The following is a 23308-nucleotide window of genomic DNA, read 5'->3' on the forward strand; positions in this document are numbered from 1 at the left end:
ATACTCTGTCTGTGTCTCTCTCTGTCTCACTCATCTGAATCACACCTTTTATTTTGAGCTCATCTCTCCAAACAGCTTTTCTATAAACAATAGGAGCGGGAGTGTGGGCAGATGGCGTGGCAATTACAGCGCATTTGTAAGTTTGCTAAAAGTGCTGACGAACAGCATCTCTCATAGACAGTCTTCGGCGTGTGACAAGCTGTACTTACTATGCTCTTTGTCAGAAGCAATTAGCAGCATGTGCATGTTGTGTATGAAGAGAAACTAGATCCTTTTGCTCTCTCTCATTCTTTGGGAGTTTCTTTTAAGTTTCAGCAGAGAAAGAGCCGTCTAATGAGCGAGGTATTCATATACAAAAAGATCTTGTAATCTTGCAAGTGGTGCGCGTCTTTTTTGTCATCGGAGAACCACACTTCATCATCGCCATTCAGCATATTGAGGACATCCTCATCAGTGGCTGGCCTGCCAACACAAAGATAAAAATGTAGCACCGCCACAAAGACTGTCGGCAGTGAGAAAAAACTCCCCTTTTTCCTTGATTGGAACTGAAGTCAGAGTGAAAATGGGACAAGAGGAGGCGGGGAGGCTTTTCTAGACATGGTCTCTGGAGGTTCGAAGGAGTCTGAGTTAAAGCCGCAGCTGAAACTGAAGCAATGAAGAAGAAGGTTGTTAAAAAAAGAAGGAGAGCGGGACATCTAGAAGAAATGGGGTGGGATTAATTCGACCACGGTCCAAAACTTTTTCACTCTTGACAAATGTGGAAACTCCGCACTGCCGTCTCTGATCATGTGACTGTTGCTTTTTAATGTTCACTCAGAGATGTTATTTTGCAGAACAAATTAACCATCTGCCCCTGTATCCGTATGGCTCTGTCTAACTATTAAATTTTCATCAGGCCGATTGAGCAAAAGCAGACTTACGGCTAATTCTGCGCATACTGAAGTGATTTGGTTAGCCGCTTTAATGACCTGTCCTCATCAGCCTTGGATGCTACTGCACCCTTGAAAACAAGATCATTTCACAAAGTTAATCTGTCTCTTAATGACACAAAAAGACAAGACAGAGAAGGTTGATGCAATGAGAAAGTAAACTTCCTGTAAAATATTTTTAGATGGTTTAGAGAGACAGAACATGGATTAAGTGGCTATGACTTTTGGTTCTGGGAAACTTAGCAGCTTAATTCATAGAGCACCTGTCACCTGTCGGGATCTTTCGTGCCTCAGAGCTCGGCTCAGTCTGTCCACGGCTGACTTTTTACTTCTAAATTAGTAAGAGTCCAGCTTGAGATCCTGTGGCTGTTTCTCAGGCTAAACTCACGAGGTGTGTTCTTTTCATCAAGAGGACATCCTAGGATGGAGGGCCTCTATGATTAAGGACGTGATACACCAAGCTGGTCCGCAATCGTGAGCGTCTCTGACCCTTGACCCTTCAGCAAGGGTTTTACAGAAGAGAAACAGAAGTTACAGAAGTAAGTAAATCGAGCGCTTTGGAATGTCCTCTCTTTTTATCATATTCCTCGCATCTAAACAGTCCAGTACACAAATATTTTCACAGTAACATGGCCATCTGGAATGAGAGAAATGTGGACAACTTATTACGATAGGAGAGGCCAGCTCTGTGGGACGGTTTGCAGCTCTTCCTAGCTTCGCTGCTAATCCTACCTCTTCCTGTTTGCTCATTTGAATGACGACTCCAGTCCCCTGGCAGCTGCTAGTGAGGAGAGTTACTGCCTCTGATGCACGGGCAGTGCCCACATGCCGGTTGGCCTTTAGCTGTAGTCTTCACGGCGTGTTCAGGTGCAACATTTAGGCCCTGACACCGGCAGTGAGAGGCCACGTCATGTTCATCGTCGGCCTTAACTTTACTACCGTGGTTTGTGTTTAATCTAGTATTTCTTTTAATCACTTTCTTCTATTAATCCCCTCCTGGTGGGCACACTTAAATAACTCCAATATAAATAACAAAACCACGTGGGACTGTAATAGCTCGTCTTCTTTTTTCCGTCCTTTTTTCCCCCCCTAATTTAGTGTGTCAGCAGTACCGCGGGGTTACAGTTTGCCCAGCGAGTTACTGCTGTCAAACATGTCACAGTGTCACCCCAAGGCACCGAGAACCAGCAGCTTTTAACACACGCTAATGTCACAGCTGGTTCCCGCAGCCCACTAGTATTTACCGTACATGATGACACTAGAGCTTACTCTTCATCATCATCAAACGGTTATACTGGGCTCCGGCTTCCTCACTGATGCCATTACACATCAATCCAAAGACAGTTAAATGTAATTTTATAAGCATTTCAAGTATTCTTACATGCTCTGTCTGAGTGCAGTGGGCTCCTCCAGCGTCCTGCAGAGACGCTAAGATTATCCAGAGTACAGTAGTGGATATATAAGGCATGCTCCAGCTATTGTTCGATTCCAAGCAGCCTTTTGAGTCTGCGTTGAGAGGGAGGCTCAGGGGGATTTGGAGCACATTGAGAAGTGGGACGCAGCGATGCCAGCCGACCCCCTCCTCCCCATCTAACTCCACATTAACGTCACCCGGTGCACGCGTACACGGCTTTTACGCTCCGCTCCCAATAAAAAGCACAGCACTGGCTGCATTATTAAATGTGCGTCTTTGAGAACACATCGTTACCGATGTGCAAACAGATTGGGAAGAGGCACTGGCACAGGGAGGACGTTCCCCGCTGCAGAAAAGCCTTTCATTTCAGTCACAGCGATTCTCTGTGGATGAGGTGGATAATCCTGTCAACACAGTGAGCTGGCTGCCAAAACACTGTAAAATATTATCCAGTTATAATTTGTTATTTATTTTTTCCACTGGACTTCCAGGATTTTTATATGTTGGTCCTTCTGCTTTACTGGAAAGAAGAGACGGGCCGACACGTTAAACAGACAGGAGTTGGTTATATAAGAGATAGAGCTTGCACTGTTACTGTTGTTTTATCTTATTGACCCAACTAGGAAAGCAACCCACACTGGCACTTAGCATACAGGCGCGCAGGCTTCAACATGACCCTGATAGTTCAGCCCATACCAGCGCCTCAGATAAAGCCTCCCATGGTGCAAGTGGAGACGGTGTTAAAATGGTCATACATGATAAAGCACTGGGCAAACTCATCCCTGCAGCCGCAGAGGTGATATCCAGAGCGACTGGCCTATCTGAAGTGCACACAGGAACAGCATAGACACCTCAGATGGAGGTTAGTCTTTAAAGAGGAGAGATATACCCTTCGTGGGGCCCAGGAGCACTTAAGAGAGACAAGAGAGTGTGACTCACGGGCGGCAGCAGGAAGACAGGCAGCTGAGCTTACTTCGGACCAGCATAACTAGAGTGCTTTAGTCCTCGTGGCCCTTCAAACCCAGCCATCTGTCAGTCCCTGCCGGAGCTGGTGAGTCAATGGTGCGAGAAGTTACCATTTACAGTAATTTAATCTTCTACGCCCGTCCAGGGAGAGTTAAAGACCAACCGGTAGTGTGATTGCTGTAATTTTACATATTCCCTATCATTAATGCTGGAAAGAGTGGAGGGAACTCTCACTGTGTCGTGTCTCTGACTCGTCTAAAACCCATCAAGCTGAGAGTCACTGATGTGGGTGGTGTATGAGTGGTTAAGGTTGGCATTGACAGTCATTTCTTCCAAGCCGTCAGTCGCCAGTTTGCCAGTGTCGGGCTTTTCAGAGAGCACCTGTGATGCTAGTTTGCCACACACTGTTGGGACTAGTCAGACCCCTGCCAATGTGTTAAAATGGTTGTCGGTCAGAGAGATATAAAGAATAAATAAACTGTAGACCGGCTGATGACCATGGCCGATCCAGATATAAGCAAAGTCAAGGCTACGTCACAGTCGGCTTTTGTTGCCGGAAAGATATTAAAACTTATCTTTTTATTTTTTCCTGGCTTTGCTCTTTAAACTGTTGTCCCGCCTTCTTCACATTTAGAAGCACATATAATACGTGGGTAAAAAGTACCAAGTGACCATAAAAAGTGTGTGGAGTATGAATATGCGTGGTGTCTCAGGGGACCAGATATATTTCCGAAGATAGAACGCTTGAGAAGGGTTTCAATTATTAATTAGCAAGAAGCAAAAGAGAGGAGGGAAAACAAGCAACGTTTTGGGAGACATAAAGAAAAGCGGAGAGGTAGTGAAAAACGACATTCATCATCCATCTCGGCTAATCAAATACATTTTGTAGCCACATATTTACGTGATTCCTGTAAAAAACACAGCTAAGGAGGCCACACATCTCCCGAAAAGCCTGGCCGGTCTCTGATTGGTCAGTTTTAGTGGCCTCATCAAGCACCGTCTATACATATTTTATTTGAGGACTGAAACGGGCAGTGATACTGGTGAAAAAGAAACACGTGGAAGGAGGGGGAGGGACATGAAAATTCAAGAATGCATTTTGCTGGATGCAAAATTAGTGCACGCCTCAGAGTGCGGGATGACTCATCAACAATTTAAATAGATTTCTGGGAAATTACAATTTCTTAAATAGAATTACTTGTTTATATAGCTGCACGATAATGTTTTTGTCAGTGTTTTGATGCCAGATACTGGCTTATGGGTGAGGTATAGCAGATCATATAAAAGGATTTGAAGATTAATTTAGATTTTTAATGGGTACTTTAATGAGAAGTTGATAAGCATGCAACAGAGATGGGGTTGCATACTGCATCTAGCAGCAACTGTGCCTTCAAAGGGACACACTACCAAAAATAAAGGAGACAGCTGCCACAGCCAGAGGACCACTATAGTCAGAATGACTCATCTTCAGATAGTCACAAATGTCTCTACTAAATATTATTCATCCAGTATACATCCAGTTTCCTTCTGAACCAAATCGGTAGACTGACCAACCCACAGGCAGGCTTATGGGACGGTGGATATTCTGTGCAGATTTATCAAACATTTGGAGCTTTTATTGCACTACACCACTGCAACTATTACCAGCAGGAGAAAAAAAAAAAATAGTGTATTGAGCTAGAAAATAACTTGTGGACCACAGTGCACTGTCTGTTAATGGAGTTAACACATACCCAAAGGCCACAGGCACCAAGTAGTGCCTTTAAACTTCCTGCCATGGTTCATTAGGCTACTAATATTCTCCCTCTAATGGCTACTAAAACCCATCTGGATGAAAGTTTTTGTGGGACTGCGCCACACATACTAAAGCTGTAAAACTCGCCTTCAGGTACGAGATGATTGCCAAGGATTATCCAACCCAACATTTAATAGCCTGATTAAAAAGAAGAGAGGATGCAGCAGAAATCCTTAAGTCTCCCTCTGCGGGGCAAGGGTTCTCTGGGGCTTCCTCGACAATTAGCTCTACGTGTCAAAAAGCCAGGCAGCATCACAGCTTGGAAGATTCTTTGCCCCCGAAAGTCACAGAGGGGAAAAGGGGGAAGACACGCACACGCACATCCACTTAGGCCCGAAAAATCTCAGCTATGAATAGTTTGCGAGCTTTACCCCATCGGAGCAGTAAGTACCCCCTCTCCTCGGCTTAATTGCATTTCCCAGCACAGCGGCGCCTCTCATCGTGGTTGAAGACTCTTTTTTTTTTGTGCGTCTCTCGGTGCCGCTCCTATTCATCTACTCACCATATTCTGTCTGCTAAGTGTGGAAAACAGAGAAGAGGAAAAACACAAACAAGGAGCAGGTAGAGAGCATTAAGCCACCGTGAAGGGTGTGTACGAGTATGTGTGCAGTCTGTAATGCCAAATTCTCTCCGCGAGTTTCTTGAGGCAATAAGACGTCCCGCGGTTATTGGATTGTTTTGCTTCACTTCCTTTTTTTTTTCTTTGTTCGTGGGAGGAAAGAGACAAGATAGTACCGCAGCACCTACACCGCACGGACAGAGACAACCTCCTCCTCTCCCGAGCACTCAGCCTCTCTAATGGCTAAATACATCACATTCACCTTTGTCTAACTGCCTACACGGTTAACGTAATACTTTTTTTTTTTTTTTGCAGCAGATATGTCAGCGTAAGCAAAGGGAGTTTAACCCTTTGCTTGTAGACGTTTAACAGAGTTTCACCTCTAAGCACTCATAGCGCGCTCAGTGCAGCAAGGTGCTGATGTCTTCCAGCTGACAGGGGCTCAAGCCTTTTGGGATGAAGCTGCCAGCGTTTTCCCAGGCGGCAGAACATATTGGTGGCCATCTGCCTCTCTGCAAGCGGGGCCTTCACACTGTGCCGCTCTGCCCACCCCCGGAGTCCAGAGGCGATGGGCGCTCAGTCCCAGCACCTCTCTCTATCGCTCGGCCTTGACAGGTGACATCTAAGAATATTATCAGTCGCACAAACTCAATTAAACGCAACGCAACGGGCGCCAAATATCTGGGCTCTAAGTATTCCTTTTGATGTGACGACTACTTTTGATTATTTGCATTCTCGGCTCTCTTCCTCAAAAGCGTCGAATCAAAAAATCCCATTTTCGAAGCAGGAAGGGCGGAAAATCCTGTCACACTCAGAATCGTCTGTCTGTTGTCGGCGCGTATGACTAAAACATGAAATGACGAATATCCCCCCGGGCGGCATTCTGACAAGCAAAAACTAGCCTCTTAAATGCGCTGCCTCCAGGCATGTGTAGCGTTACGTAATGAGGCTGCGCCGTGAAATCCACGACGATACCCGGCGCTGCATGCGACTACAGTATGTTCTCCTCTGCAGCGTGACAGCTTCTAAGAATACGTGGAGGGATACGTACAGTGCTGCATAAGCAACCCATCTATTACCATGAAGGATACTTTCGACAGCTGTGTGGCACCTGTCGTGAATTCCAGGCTGCAGGAGGGGAAGCAGTCTGCCTGAAGATGGTGGTAGCTCATTGATATGATTATTGATTGTCATTCCTGGTAGATATTCTGACTGGAAATGCCACTACTGCTATCCTAACAGATTCAGTAGTTACAGTAGGCTGCTGACGCGTGATGCTCTCTTTATAGTACACAATGCAAGTAGCATTATTACGAGACGCTGCATGAGAGATTTATTAAGATTCTGGTTACAGTAGAGGTCCTGGTATTTGTTCAAGGTGAGCTCCCTACTTCCTATGTGACGTGCTCATAACAAATATTTACGAGAAATTCTTCAGGCTGTCACCGAGCCCTAAAGTCTACAGCGGCACATAGTTAGCAACAAGCCCGAACGGGAAATTTTACCGACTGACACTGCCGCTGTCAACAATTATTTCACATCCTGTCTCGCCCGTCCCTCCGCTAATCTGTTTACCTCGCCATAAGAACGGACAGCCATTAGGAGCAGGATGAAAAGAGAGATTGAGGACAGCGGGACAGGAGCCGTCAGCCGCAGCCTACTCATAGGCTCACTTTTTCGCTGTAATCAAGACAGCGGGGCTCGGCGGTAGCAGCGGATCCGGTGGTTAAAGTGTGATCAAAAGAAGCTCCATGTGGGCTGTCAGAGTGCTGGCGGAGAAATAACAAGCTATTCGTCAGTTGAGGAAAAAAAAACACCCCCTCGTTGGCCGTTCCCGATCCCCGGCCCTGGAGAATGAGCCACTTCTCCCATGCCGAACGTCCACGTAATTAGCCTCCAATGCTGCTAACCCCCTCCAATCAAATAGCAGCTATTGAAAGTGAGGCGCCATGGGGATGAGGTAATTGCCCTTGACACTGAAAGGACCTCTCACTGGCCAAACTCTCCACTGAAGGGATTGGGAGCTTATTAAATCACTGGATGGCTGAAGTTTGCCTGACTTGTGATGGTAGGAGAGAGGGTCCTGAAGGGACTCAGAAGGGTAGAGTTGAGCTTGTTTTTTTTAAGGTGGTCAAAAGGGAGACTTTCTGACACCTGACAGTGAAACCAATGTGTGGCAGATACACACTGATACGGACCAGTGCGCTGTCAGGAGCCTGTTCACGGGTCATTGCCTCTCAGCGAATTTCTCTCACATCGCATACTGTATAGTGAAGATACTGTAGCACACACACACACACACACACACACACACACACACAGAGTCAGCCTTGCCTTTCTGTAGACGATCATATTGGGGGAGTCCTCCTCTGGATCAGTGGTGCCTGGCCCTCCCTGGTCTTTGGACCCCTCCGCCATTTTTGCTTAGTCCTGTCAAAGAAACACAACACCCATAAGAACTTGGGCTGACAATTTGACGCACATCGCGCAGAATTCCTCCAATCGTCACGACATTCGGCTGCCGTCTCGGTGAGGAGGCGCTCACCGCAGACACAGATACGAGAGCCCAGGTAGCCTGATGAATAATAACTAAGCTGCAAAGTCAGACCATGAACATGGAGTACAATACAGCACTGGTGACTTCCAACCATGCACTTTGTTCCTCCAGTTGCCAGTTGTTACATAAGAGACTGTGGAGTAGCTCATGTAATGTAAATAAATAAATAAACAAAAATAGAGATTGGGATTTGAATTTATGAAGGAGATCCACATTTTAAAATGTTGCTGTAACATTTCAGCACTTGCAACTGAAAGTTAAGACGAGTTATCATGATCAAAGAGGTCTAAAAAGAAATTAATAATCATTTCAAACAGCCAATAGCAATGGATGAAGAGTTGGTATGCAGCAACAGGCAGTGGAACTGGATGATCTAATAGGAATAAGTAAAGCTAAAATGTAACGGCTTTAATAGCCTTAAGGATTAGGATAAACTTTTGAATGTACAGTACAGATACATAGCCAAAGGATAATTGCTTCATCTCCAGCTGCTTCCGCTCCAAGTGTCCAAACACTTTTTTAGCGTGTGGAAAAAACAGAAGTGAAGGGGTACTTCTGATATAAAATATAAAAGACAGGAAACCACTGCAGCATAGTGTGTCAGCACACACGACTCAGAGGGGCAGTAATTATGTATACAGCACAGATGTGTGTGTCCTCAACACATAGTCAGTGTGGCTGTGCAGTTGATGAGTCATATTTTTTTTAACACAAACTGGATGTCCATAATGTCCATAATGTTTTTAATTGTGGTTAGAGTCGGCCGCTGCATTATACGCCGATCAGCCGCAACATTAAAACCACTGACAGGTTTGACAGGTAAATAACATTGACCATCTTGTGGCAATGCAATGTTCTGCTGGGAAACTACTGGACCTGGCATTCGTGTGGATGTTACTTAGACATGTAGCGCCCACCTAGACCAGACCAGGCACCCCCACCCCATAGCAATGACACTCCTTGATGGCAGCAGCCATCCCCAGCAGGATGCAGCCTGACAAAATCGGTTTAGGAACAACTCAAACATGAAAAACAGCACAAGGTGTTGACCTGGCCTCCAAATTCACTAGATCCCAAACTGATCAAGTATCTGTGGGATGATCCACAGAGGCCCCTCCCTTCAACCCATAGGACCCAAAGGCCCCCACTAACAACATCCTGTTGCCAGCCACCACAGGACACCCTCGGAAGGCCCATGTTCATTCTCTGATGAGTCACAACTGTTTTAGAGGCACAAGGGAGACACAATATTAGTAAGGTGGTCATAATGTTATATCTGATCGGTGTATGTTGTCGTTCTCATGCTAAGCGTCGTCTCCATTATCTGCAACCTGATGGTTACCTCTGATCTGCACTGCACTCACCACTATTAACCCACCCCGCCAGGCTCCGTGCTTTAAGAGCTGCTGTTAAGGGATTTATTTACAACCTCCGCGCGGTCCCCATCACTTTCTCTGGGCTGCCACACACACGCTGTCAGGAGAATTAATTCTGCTTAACTAAGGATTTCCATAACTTACAGTGGTGACTGGGCTCCAGCAAGCCCCCTTAGCCCCGTCCACCCTTCGCCACGGAAGGCTCCTGTGCGTAGTAAATGGGTTACACCATTTGTCATTCCTCTAATCGTGGGGAGGAAAGAAGGGCGAGGAGGTGGATTACACAGTTCAACACATTCATAATTTTTGATAAAATAAGTGCAAGAGGATAAAGCTGCAGAGAGAGAGAGAGAGAGAGAGAGAGAAAAAAAAGACTCCCAGGGCCACACTATTCACCGCAACAGCTATTTTTGATTGAAAAGGAGCGGCGATGAGCTATTGAAAGGGACAAAGAATGACGGATCACGCAGCATTTCACATGAGCAGGCACAATATGAAACCTTCATACATTAACTGAATTAGTAACACTGCTTCACGCCAAGGGCCAGCCGCTGGCAAAGGGATTTCGAGAAGTTGTATTATGTAATTGCAGCCGCTCAGCGTTACAAGTTTGAACAACTGCAGATAATCGCTCCGGCGGGGGGAGAGAGGAGAAAACTGAAGCCGTTAGAAGACACAGCGCCACCAGCCTGCACGACGGCGGACATGCGAGATGGCTTCGTGGCCGTAGATGAACATTTTTAATCTTTTACACCACGGAGCAAGGCGATGCGCATGAGTGAATAAGTAATCATCCGCTCTCGCCTCACTGTTTGTTATTGCCACCAGAAGTGAGGAGTGCAGCACTCCCCCATTGGCTAACATGTCTGTGCTCTTTTTAGAGGCTGAGCACATTAGACAGCTAATCTTTGCATCCGCCTCAAGGGCCGTATAGATAGGCAGGCGGTATGGATTGCATAGCACCTGCTTAAAGGAAACAATAGTGGGCCAATAGGTCCCCTGTGGACCGGAAGCTGTAATTCTAGAGAGCAACTTCCTCCCAACTGAGCTGCTCAGGCATGCATATCAAAGTCCACGGAAGGCCCGTCCAAGATGTTAATTAAAAGCTTGTGTCAAAGTGAAACAGATAGAATAGGGACAGTGACAGTTGCTGAAAGACAGCCAAGCAGCTCAAACATGCCCCGTGTGTGTTCCCCGCACATCCTCATCCTCATCTCCAAGCCAATTTATGAGGAGGCAAACACAAAAGGACGCTGCACACACACACACACACACACACACACACACACACACACACACACACACACACACACACACACACACACACACAGGACAGGACCCCCTGCAAAGGCTCAAACAAACAAACCCAGTCAGCTGAAACAAGCTGAATAAACTGCCAAAGAGATCACAACATGCACCAAACAAGCCGCGCTCCAGAATTTACCCAGAACCATATTAAGTCCCAGAGCCCCGTTCACTCACAGCAGGCGAGCAGCCGAGTGCAACGCAACATCTGTGACACCTGATAGTTACCAATAGCAAAGCATTCATTACCTTAAAAACAAAATAACGCCTGGTCCACTCTGCTCCCCTGGTCGGCTCCCCCTTAGCAACAAGCAGCAGGCAGGTTCATGGTATAATTGGCAGAGGGGGAGAGAAGGGGGATGAAGAAGAAAAGGGGATGAAAGCGGTGAAGCAGCGAGAGAAATAGAGAGAGAGGGAGAGAGAGAGAGATAGAAGCTGGCTGGTCACTGCAGTATTCCTCTAGTCCTCCACCTCCTCCTCCTCCTCCTCTTCTTCTTCTTCTTCTTCTTCTTCTTCTTCTCCTCTCTTCACCAGCTCTGCCTTGCCCCGGCAGTTCAGGAGATCCTCACATGTGCACACCTCGTTCATCCCCCCTCTCCCTCTGTCTGCATGTGCTCGAGTCTGAGCGAGAGCTAAAGAGTGAGTGTGTGTGAGAGAGAGAGAGGGAGAGAGAGAGAAGCGGAGAGAGCGAGAGAAGGGGAGGGTGGGAGATGCTGTGCAACAGAGAGGGGCAGATCAAGTTGAAAAAGATGGAGGGATGAAGGAATTAGAGAGAATACAAAGAGGAGAACAGAGGGAGGTGGAGGACGAGCAGAGAGAGAGAGAGAGAGAGAGAGAGAGAGCGCAGTGGATGCACAGCACAGAGGAATGGAGGACAGAGAGATGCACACTGCAGCAGCGCCCACTGATGCTGAAAATAAGAAACATTTCATTAAGCGGATATTGAAATGCTAATATAAAAACAAGTTACCGTTACTGAGCACACACAGATGCAGGCTATAAATACATATTCCAGGCTCTTTGAGCGAGCAGCCTCAGAGATAATGCTTTTCAGCCCCCCTTCAAATGAGACACATGAGAGCTGCTGCTCGCTGCTTGTATTCTTAAGCTGCCTGTGATCCAAAGTTAGACTTTTTTTTCCCCCTACAACCTGTATTTGTATTGTAGTTTTTGCATTTGCATGGGAGAAGTGGCTGCATTTAACATGCACTCCTTTTTCCGGCTTTCCCCCTCTTGCATGTCCACATTCTCCTCCTTCCTCCTTCCTCTTCACGGAAACTCTGGAATCATTGAAGCTTAAATGGCAAGCCGAACGAATGAACCTTTCTTTTTTTTTTTTTCCTGCAATAAATGAGATCCCAGAAGCCCCCCGAGGAAGATACTCCAGAAATACACGGCTAGGCCAATTTGTGAACGCATGCATGCAGAGTGAACACACACACACGCACGCACAGCCACACACACACACACACATATATACACACAGATGTTTGTGTTGACAGAACCAGTTCACCAGTTATCAAAGAACTACGCTCCCCTTCAAGTGTGCCTTTATGTCTTTCTCAGAGACAAGTTGTCGTCTAAAAAAGGGGCCCCGGCTCCGCGGAGCGCACCTTCTCCACCGCTTCAAATGTTCCTCTCGCGCTAAAAAGAACCTTGAACGCGGGTTTGATCAAACCTGACACATGAAAAGCCCACTTCTCATTATTAAAAGTACGATTTGTTCGGTGCGTTTCTTCAGGCAAAAAGGCAGATTAACATGTTGAACAACTCAAAACTGCTGCTCTCTGGAAATGCGGTAACCAAGGGAGACCGAGGTCACACACCCGCTCCAGAAACCCCGCACATTTCTCTAATACCATCAGCAGGAAAGGAGCAGGGCTGCGTTTTACATCCCGCTTACCCTCCCAACATTATACAGATCTGCTATTACAACTACGTTTACCCTTCTGCTACATCTACAGAGAAATACAGCAAAGTGACATACACACCCATCCCCCGCTCGGTGCTACAACATTGCTACACACACACACATGCACCGGAGTGACCCGCCACCAGCGTATCTTCCTGTCCCATGGAGCATTAAGGAGTGCCATCATTAACAAGGTGACAGACAGGCAGAGAGACAGGGACTTCTCTAATCTGCTTTAAGGGGGCCGGCCCTGCGATAATCTGCATTAATGCTAAATTATTGAACAGCCTGTTCATAGCCACACCACTGCCAGAGAACAACACTGGTGGCCACACACACACACACACAACACCACCACCGAGATCCTGCCTGTGTGTAGAGCGACTAAAGGGAGGAGTGTTTGTCAGATGCTGCATCTGGATGTAAATGTGTGGAGACTGATGAGAGACGTTACTTTCTCAAAACAATATTTACGCGTTCATATGTACTGATGTGGGAATTTTGCACTGCCCAGACCCTCCTGGATGCAATTTACGTGTAGGAGATGAGTAGCCTGGCGTAGGATTTTAGTTGATTCCATCATGGGGACTGCTTTAACTGACAAAAAAATAAAATAAAAAAAATGATCAGAGCAACAAATCATGTGACATTTTCTTCTCGTCAAGTGACTCAGTCGCTGTTAACTGTTTGTCCTTTAAACTTATTTCAGTGTCAGTATGAAAGCAGATGAAAACAGCAGAACCGAAACATCTGGCTTCTCCAACGGCAGCCATTTTTGTTGTAAACTGAATCAACTCAACGGCGCTAAGATGACGCGTATGGCGATCTGCTGTGGCCGTTCCTCTTTTGTCCATCACCTCTTTTGTCCGGTGAATAAGTCATTTGGACGGGCCGGACATAATGAATTTCGAAAGGAGCGACTCCGGACTGAAATGACCCATCTAAAATTTCGTGGACGGTGAAACTTTGGTTTAGCGAGGTGGCTTATCTGAGGTTCCTGTTCTAGTAGAAAAATCTACTCTACTGGCTACAAGTCATTTTCAATAGTAGCAGGCGATGCCAAATTACAACCTGACCCCTTGTGACGTGAAGCTCAGCTGAGCTAGCTTCAACTTTTTTCATCATCCCAGTGATGCAATAAAGCGTCAACCGATGACGTGTGTTTGTTTTGTCAGTTTTTAACGTAACATATTCACACAGCACATGAGCAACTCTGTGCACCATGTGCCATGATGGACAGTCCAGCCCCTCAACAATAAACAACTGAACATTTTTGTGCAATTTTTTCTTTTTTTTTATATGCATTGTTGCTTTTTCCATTGCTAATTTTCAATGGAATCTGGTGACGTGATGCTCCAAACTTGACCGCATGATGGGTGTGACATGTAACAAATCAAAGTGGAGCTTACGTCACCTATTTAACCCTTTATAGGGCACTCATTGAAATACTTGGACATTCAAAATTTCAACCCCAGAGTGTTATTCCAGGGCATAAGAACACTTTTGTATTGTTTTGTCTCCAGGTCTAATGTCATGTCTTTTGACTGTTTTGTATTCAGAGCAGAGGCTGGTCTTCCTAGCAGCCCAAGAGGAGAGCTCCATGGCTGAGAGCACAGCCGCTACCAGCCCCCAGCAGGGGGCTGGTAGCGTCATTTTGTGAAAATTTACCTTACATAGGCAGAGAGAGGAACAGCTGGCCAAAGAACAACAAACCGCCGTACGTCTGCGAATAGATAGATAGATAGACGGACTCAATAACACTAGCGTATCATAACAAAATATTGGTGAAATGAACGAGTTTCGCAACAGATAATGCATTATTTAGAGGCTGCGTTGCGGTGCCCCATTCACTCCCACTATATGGATATACGCGAATCTTTGACTCCAGATGACACCAAAGTTATATGGGTGAGTAAACGATCGTATTTTATGCCAGAAATAAGGTCCAGGTTGTAAAAAACAGTAATTTCCCTTTAAGTGGTAAACAATTATAAACAATGTGAGCTCTTAACATACACATTATCACATTAGACAACATCAGGACACTTATTTGTGTTACCTAATAAAGCATTAAGTTATGCTCAGTGTTCACGCAGAGGTGGACCTTGCAGACCACATTTGACCCTGATGCGACCTGAGAATGTTGCCCTGATCCTCTCTGATTAGGCTGGATGAAAACCACATGCTTATAAACCTCACTTAGAGGCACAGGGACACAATTTAAAATGTGTGCTGAAGTTACCAAATATGGCTCCTTGTCCCTTAAAGGTCAAGGTCAAGGACAAGAAATTTGTCTTGTGCAGAGGCGTCTGCTGCACAGACATCACATTCAACCTATTCCCCTCATGCATCCAGAATTAGTAAAAAGAAATTAACAATTACATAATAAACAAACATGCATAATCAACGGGATCAGGTAAAAAGTGCATTCCAGCATCTCAGTGCAAATTCGGCATCACCTGACCTCAGACTTTTTTTTCTGTCTATCCTAAGCAATCTGCTCATTAATGAGCTTCACTGGCAGTGGGATGAACGAGTGTTTGTATCTGTTGTGTTTACATAGAGGAACTCTGTACCTCCTTCCTGAGTTGAGTAAAACATATTCAGAGTGCAGCGTATCAGACAGAATATCGTCTGCAAGTCTGAGGGTTGTTTATTCAAACAGGTCTTGGGGAGTTGCTGCCATACCAGTGATTTTTCCTGCTTTTTTTTTCTTTTCTTTTTTTTAAAATCAGATTTAGTATTTCAGTTTTTGATTTAACAGTTAAGTTGCAGAATCAGCTGCTAATGCCGTACTGTAACACAGACTCAACAGTTGCTCTGTAGAAAATCAACATAATATTCCTGCACACACAGCAAACACTCTGAGTCGATGGAGAAAATGCATACACTGGTGGATTCGGGCCACAGACATTTTCCACTTGCGTGTGCCAGCTTAAGTCGTTATCAGTATGAACCCCCAGATATTTGCATGAATTTATCTGTTCAGTGTTATGTCCATGTATGGCTACCGAACTGCGGCCCCCAATTGACCTGGGGTCCACCAGCATCTCCACAGTTTTATCTGTATTAATCTGCAGTTGCTGAGCATCACACCAGTTCACGAACATCTCCACTCCAGATGTGCGGCTGCCAGTTGCTATTATTTTTTAACAGACTGAGTATTACAGTGTCGTCTGAAAATTTCACCGCATACTGATTCGGCTAAGAGCTGACAAGATCATTGGTGTACAATGTAAATAAAAAAAACGGTGAACTGAGACAGCCCTGAGGGGCCCCAGTGCTGCTTAATGCAGTATCACAAAGGACGGAGTTAAGTTTCACCTGCTGTTTGACAGGAACGAGTGATACCACTTAATCAGGAAAGGGTCCACCTCCAGCTGAGTCAGTTTTTGAAGGAACGATGTGTGGCTGAATACAGTTAAAAGCAGAGCCAAAATCAATAAAGACTAACTTGGCACGTGCAGAGGGACTCTCAAGATGTTTTAAAACTTAGTGCATTATAGTTAGAATGGCTTCACTCGTACTGCGTTTCCATTTATACGCGAACTGATATTGACCCAGGTGTGGCTCCACCTCTGTACGAAGCTCCTGAATTAACAGTTTCTCCAATGATTTCATTACGTCAGAGGTTAGAGCCACCGGCCTAAAATCATTGTTCACTTAGGGACTGGAATAATAACTGATTTTTTCCGGGTTAACTCCGCGACCCTCGTTTTCTGACTTTAACTTTGTTGCTATCATGCAAAGATACTGCCTTTCATTCCCTCTTTGTTGACCATGCCCAAAGTGTGACTAGCATACATACATAGAAACATCGGCTTGTTTATGAATTATTGCAGCAGCGCCATGAAATCAGCTAAAGATATTCCAGACTCCTAGGAGATAAATTCTGATGTCCAATTTTGGTTTATACCCCAATAAATTGGATCAGCTCAACTTTAGAACGAATTGACAAAACCTAGCATGCTAACAGGCTAAGCTAACATGTGAACAGGAGACAGGAATGTATTTATATAACTTATATTCCTCAATTCCCACATGTTTTTTGTTCATTTGGTCTCTTCTTTGGGAATTGAATTTTAAAATGTATGTCTTCATGGACAGTACATGTGGCTGCCTATGACAAGTTTTAGGCCACTCTCAATAATCTTTCACGTCTTCACCTTGGCGTCTCTCAGGGTATCCTCATCCATCAATCTGTCCCATCCTGGCTCGTCTCTGTCAGGGCAACTGCCTTGTGTAATCATGCCTAAGTGGAAAAACAGCAGCTCTGTGTTAATCACAATACAACAGCAAGCAGCCACCTCCCGCCAGGCCACTGCAGGTATCCACTTACCCTTAAAGCCACCTCAGATAAAGCCGGCGGTTAAAGCAGTTAACTGTGTTCTCTTGGTGTAACATAACCAGAATGCCAATCAGCAAGACAAAGTGTGTAATTCAACAAAATATTTTTAATAGATATAAACATTTTTTTTTGTTCTTTTTTTACACGTCACAGCTCAATGGAAACAGAATCACATGCTGTCACACATGTTAACAATGAAGGCATAGGGGCGATCTGCTGCCTTTCAGAGGCCTGGGACTCATCGCCTGAGTCCGGCTCGTGGTCCTTGTCTCGTCTTATCCCCCTTTTTTAATCTTTCACAACACTCCTTTCACTCTCCACTTGCCAGTAAAGCAGAAATACATAAAAAAAAAAAAAAAAAAAAAAAGTTGTACAAAATAAGAATGAAGGTGCAAATTGTGATGAATATTAAATTCTCCTTATATACAGTTGCACAGTATCCGAGTACAAAAGGAAACAGTTACAGTATGAGGCTTAAATAAGGACTTTGTTCGGCCGTCTGAAGACTCAAGTTCAGGTTCGGACTTTCGAGCAGATTTACACATTACAGAAAACTCTGTAGCTGGAATTTCAGGATATACACAATATCTTACCGACAGTACCGATTTAATCTATGTAGAGCTTTAAGGATCAGACTGGGGCCTTTTAATATGCTACGGTGGAGAAAGGAGTCAGTCCCATGTAGTACTATACATGCTGTCATCACTAGCTGGCTCTGTAAATTGATCCACTGCTGCAGGGAAGGCAGCAAAAAGGTTTTAGGACAAAAATAATATATATAATAATAATTATTATTAGTAGTAATATTTTTGGATAAAAACTTATCCATCTCATTTGAGAGCTAATTGCATATGGCTGTTTCTCTATTCTTGACCATCATCTTTGACATAAATACCCTTTACATTAGCATATCAAGGGAAGGCATAAGAAAATAAATGTCAACATCATCATATATTTACAATAATCTGAATACGTAACTCTGAATTGTAAATCTTTTAGCTTTATGGCACCCTTATTGTGTTCGTATAATATATATTCTTCTCCTGTGACCAGTAGTCCGAGGCAAGCTTTACTTGCGATAACCCTCGATACACTTGCAATCCGACATAGGCGATACAGACAGGCACTTGACCTTACAGTGTTTACAGTATGTGCTATGCAAAGAGTCTGTCTGTGTGTGTCTACCTACTCACACTACCGTCAAAAACAACATCTCCTCATCGCCTCATATAGCTTCTATTTTTTGGTTAGTAATACAAAAATAATCAGTGCTGCCCTCGCTGAAACGGGAAAATTGAAGAATGTCTAAATATGAACATATTTACAACGCATTTAATCCTAATATAGTGTTTTTATTTTGTGGGACTGTATTTACTAACTCTCACGTGGTACGAAGAATTTTTAATTTGAGAAAATCTGTTCACTTGTAATTAGGTTAGCTGGGGAGCTAAACGGGGACGGTAACATCAAATCCCTTCGGGTTAGTTTCAGCGTCTCTCTGACATGCAGGGATACCAACAGTCCATTAGACTGGAAACAAAGCATCATATCACGTATGAGCTCCTAAGGAAGGGAGTGCATGCTGATGAAAACAGACACACTGCTCTTTTTCCTCTATCCCCCAGTTTTCTTCTTCTTGTAACGAGTCTTTTACGGTGACTATCCAACGGATCCACAAGGCTGAGAAAGGATGACATGTAAATCCATGTTGGCACTGGTTTGTGAAAGCCCAGGAGAGACGCACAGTTTTTGTGAGTGATTCTGCTGCGTTAACAATACTGAAAGTTTGAAATCGGCTTGAGTAGTGGTTATACTCCCGGTGGAGAGCGGTCGATGCATCAGTTCATGTCGATGGTGTTGAAGACCCACTCTGTGAACTTCTTGAGCTTGGCTGAGGCGCTGTAGGACTCCTCAAGGAGACGCTGGTTGTCCTCTCGCAGGCTCTGGATCTGAGCCTGTAGAGACGCCTTGGCATCCTTCTCCTGATGGCGACAAAGACACACATGACCAGTCTGATTAAACGTTTATTCTTACTTGGCGTATTCAGCGTTGCAATGGCATTACAGATGCTTGTGTGCCTCAGCCAAATGGAAGGGGAGTTTATTTAATAGAAACATAATTCACCTTCTTCAGGTCGTCCTGTAATGCCTTCACCATGGACTCCAGCTGGCTCACCTTTCCCATTAAGCAGTCTGGAGTCTCTCTGAGAAAAGGCACAACAAGCTGGGATAAGCACTTAAGTTTTAGAGTGAATTAAATCGATTCAATCTTTCTTTGTAAAATCCTGTTCAGTGAAGGTGTATGTAGACGTTCTGTCCAACCGAGCACTACAGCTGCCGCTTTAGCTGATTAGCTTGCAGCTAGAGAAGAGGGCTAATTAGTGATATCAGCTGCAGTGGTGTGTGACTGGAATACAATCTGCAGGGTCTTCCATGGCACAGTTCTGGAAGCCAGTGGAGTAGAGCAAACACTGGTCCCAGGCCATGACCTGAGGCCTCTTACCCAGGGGAGGGCTGTCTCAGCGGAGCCGCCTGAGGCTCAGCTTGCTGGGGGCTGGTAGCGGCTGTGCTCTCAGCCATGGAGCTCTCCTCTTGGGCTGCTAGGAAGACCAGCCTCTGCTCTGAATACAAAACAGTCAAAAGACATGACATTAGACCTGGAGACAAAACAAATACAGAGTAACAGTGCCCCCTTCTTGTGATAGTAAAAATGACAGCTGGAGCTCTGAGCCATACTGAGAAGTCATATTTTCAATTAACCTTCACTTAAATGATTTTGAGAGTGAAATGAAAACACGATGTGCGCCTACCCTCAAATGCCTTGGCAGCGTCTACCAGGTGGGCCCAGTCCAATGGGCCATCTGCCCCGGAGTCAGGCAGGGGCATGAGGACAGGATCCTGCAGCTGCTGCCTCTTCCTCTCCAGGTCCAGCTCTGAGCTCTCTGGGGCTGACAGGTCTCCTGGGGAAGGAGAAACAGCAGAGTAAAAAACACTGGATCACATTTCTCTCTCCTCTCCCATGAGAGAAACTGTGGAATCTCACAGTTAACTGTGATGCCATATAGCACATTAAAACTGAGACTGTAGGCAACTGCGTTTGCTTGCTTTTTGATGTTTCTTTAAGTGGAAAATAAATATTCACCCAAGGATTTGTGCGATGCTCGTCGGCTTGGTCCTTGGCGGGAGGTGGGTGAGCGTGGTATGGTGGAGCAGGTGAACAGAAGGTCAGTAGGCGTGTCACGCTGTCCACCGGAGGACGGCTCCCTCTGCCCGCTGTAGATACTCTCATCAGACAGCGTTCTCTGAAGGGAACGACGACTGGGCGGCGGGCCTGGAAACAGCGGCTTCAGAGAGGAATGGAAGCAGATGAGTCAAGACAGGGTCACAAATATACAGGCTACCATTTTGGCATACCATTCTGACCACCTGTCTAATATTGGGTCCTATGGGTTGAGGGGAGGGGCCTCTGTGGATCAGGCTCATTCCAGTGCATCCCACAGATTCTTGATCAGTTTGGGATCTAGTGAATTTGGAGGCCAGGTCAACACCTTGTGCTGTTTTTCATGTTTTTTTGAGTTGTTCCTAAACCGTTTTGTGTGTGTGCCTGTGTCAGGCTGCATCCCGCTGGGGATGGCTGCTGCCATCAAGGAGTGTCATTGCTATGGGGTGGGGGTGCCTGGTCTGGTCTAGGTGGATGGTACATGTCTAAGAAACATCCACATGAATGCCAGGTCCAAAGATTTCCCAGAACAACATCATATTGTCACAAGATGGTCAATCTTTACTTCTCCTCATAATGTTATGCCTGATCAGTGTGCTGTCATGTTCCAAATATGCTTCTATTAGATAGTAATCATCTACTTTAACTATAAACTGGGTGTTATTTAACACTTTTAATTCTATTAAAGTGGCTATAATATTATTATATTTGACAGTTAATGAATTGTCATGTAAAGGTTACCTCACTAAGGTTTGGATTTGCCCTTTTACTGCTTGGAGTAGCAGAAGATGACTGTTTTAGCCACAAACCCATAGCTGCCGTAGTTGCTAACCATTTATTCTTTACTTTTATGACTACTTATTTTAACCATTTATGCATCACTTGTATTTCAGGTTTATTTATTTATATTGACTATTTAACCATTTGTCATTGCTAGTTTAACTATTTCAACCGCGTATTCCGTTAGCCAATTCCTTTACGTTTAGCTAACTTAATTATTTACCCATTATGCTTAGCTGATTATTTCAGCCTTATTTTATTTTATGTTACTTTTGTGGCTGACTATTCCAAACATTTATCCATAACTTGTAGCTTATCTAACTTAGTTGTAGCCTTTTCATCTGTGAGTTAATCGGCTTTAGCTAACGATTAGCTTTGCATTTGCATTGGGCTATTGTAACTGTTATCTGTTGCTTTTTGCTAGATTAACTATTTTGAGCTGTACACTCACTAACGCTAACGGTTCCATTTCTTATCGTATATTCTTATTTGTTTGCTTGTAACTAAAATGTCATTACTATTTTAATCATTTAGTCTTTTTGTGCTTGCCAATTTTAGTATTTTCTAAATTACTTTAGCCGACTATTAGCTTTCTGTTTACACTGGGCTAATTTAGTGTTCATTTTCTTTTTGCTAGATTAACTGTCTCTGCAGTGTATTCACTGTATCTATTTCTGTTAGATTTTTTATTCACTTAACTAATTCATCTATTTTCCAATTCTTTCAACTGTTTCAACTGATCAATTACCTATAGATGACTAAATCAACTACTCTACTTGCTTGTTAATCAGTGTGTTAGTAACTGTGGTTGATGGCAAGTTTATAGTAAATTACTACAGTAAAGATTAGAATTTGTCTATTTAGTTTTGTCTTCTACACAGATATGTGAAAATGTCAGTATCTATTTTTTATTCATATTTAATTGGCTGAGCTTTCTGTGTACCCCCTGGCAACTGCAAAAATACTTTCTACTCTGCTCTGGATTCAAATCACTCACTATACTAGCATCAGTAGAAGCAATTAGGCCACAGCTTCTCTCAGTACCTTCTCTTCATTTGTAGTGGGTGGAGGGCTGTCAAGCATGATGAGCTTCTTCAAGTCTTCTTCCAGGCTCGACTTGGCAGTGTGCCGCTGGGGCGACTGGGAGCCCCGGAGGTTGGCCCTGAGCTGCGGCTGACCACCCAGCAGACCATCACTCTGGTGTCGTCTGGGGATGGAAGCAAAAGCCAATTCAGATAGAAATGTCTTTCATCCAAATTACATATATTAACAAACACAAAGGTGTCACCAGTTCAGTTTCCCAGTAGAGTGAATGATGAATAACTCTTACTGGTCTCATTGTGGTTCTGGTCTGCCCTCAATAAAACATTTAACGACTTAATGGCTTCTGTGGTTTGTTGAGCAGCCGCACTTTGTAAAAACAGAATTTGTCATCAACCACGAAAGACACTATCACCCCTCAGGCCAAATTAAAAGCCATATGTTCCCTTGAATGAATAAAAAAAGGCAAACATGTTTAGTCATCCTTTCCTGGTGCAAAACCCAGCTCCACCACAGGGTGGCACTGTTGACCACATCCATAAAAACCCTTTAAAATTAACCATCTCTGGGACAAATATGACAACGTAATCACTCCCGATAGCCAGACGCGTTCCTGCACTCAGTTATAATCTCTTCATGAGGCAGTTTTAAAAATATATTTCTTACTTGCGAGTGCTGCCGAAGTCCACAGAGTTGACGGTTCCCCCAGGCTTCTTCCAGCCAATTAGGTACTTGGAGGTTGCTCCTTGACGAGGGTAGAAGCTCTTGGACCCCGGGGATGTGGGTGAGGTGGCCGCGGTAGCACCCGCCTCGTTCTGTGGCGACATGGGGCTACTCCCTGAGTGACCAGAACTGATTGCGAATGAGACAAGACGAGAAAGAAGGGCAGTTGAGAGTCAGCTAAAGAAAGAAATCACAGACTTTGACATTTGATAAAAAATAAAATGAGCTAGAGTGTTAATGCAGTGAAATTCATTTGTAGGGGTTTCTGCTGTTGGATTTTACTTTGGCTCCGGTTTAATTAGCACGATTGATGAATACTCTCAATTGGCCATTTTTCTTTGAGTTCAAAAATAGTTTGGCTGTTGTTTTAAGATTGCACAAGAA

General features: G+C 44.6%; 2 protein-coding genes across 6 annotated transcripts in view; both read right to left on the reverse strand.

Moving 5' to 3' along the window:
- Positions 1-8081, reverse strand: part of LOC311505192 (regulator of G-protein signaling 6-like) — a gene marked incomplete at both ends in the record, with an annotated part of 34257 nt that extends 26176 nt beyond the window's left edge. For all 5 annotated transcript variants that reach the window (XM_084568626.1, XM_084568625.1, XM_084568624.1 and 2 more), the window contains one exon: positions 7998-8081. In XM_084568626.1, the coding sequence (XP_084424752.1) occupies positions 7998-8081 (84 nt within the window). The remainder of the gene's footprint in view (positions 1-7997) is intronic.
- Positions 8082-17247: 9166 nt separating this feature from the next.
- LOC311505781 (signal-induced proliferation-associated 1-like protein 1) overlaps positions 17248-23308 on the reverse strand; it is a 36148-nt gene continuing 30087 nt past the window's right edge. The window contains exons 15-21 of the mRNA XM_084569534.1: positions 22868-23053; positions 22205-22367; positions 20303-20504; positions 19971-20120; positions 19664-19781; positions 19286-19364; positions 17248-19143 (exon numbers count right to left, since the gene is read on the reverse strand). Coding sequence (XP_084425660.1) covers positions 19000-19143; positions 19286-19364; positions 19664-19781; positions 19971-20120; positions 20303-20504; positions 22205-22367; positions 22868-23053 — 1042 coding nt within the window. The 3' untranslated portion in view covers positions 17248-18999. The remainder of the gene's footprint in view (positions 19144-19285; positions 19365-19663; positions 19782-19970; positions 20121-20302; positions 20505-22204; positions 22368-22867; positions 23054-23308) is intronic.

The sequence above is a fragment of the Chelon labrosus genome, assembly GCF_963514085.1.
Source record: "Chelon labrosus genome assembly, chromosome: 20".
NCBI classification, from domain to species: Eukaryota; Metazoa; Chordata; class Actinopteri; order Mugiliformes; family Mugilidae; genus Chelon; species Chelon labrosus.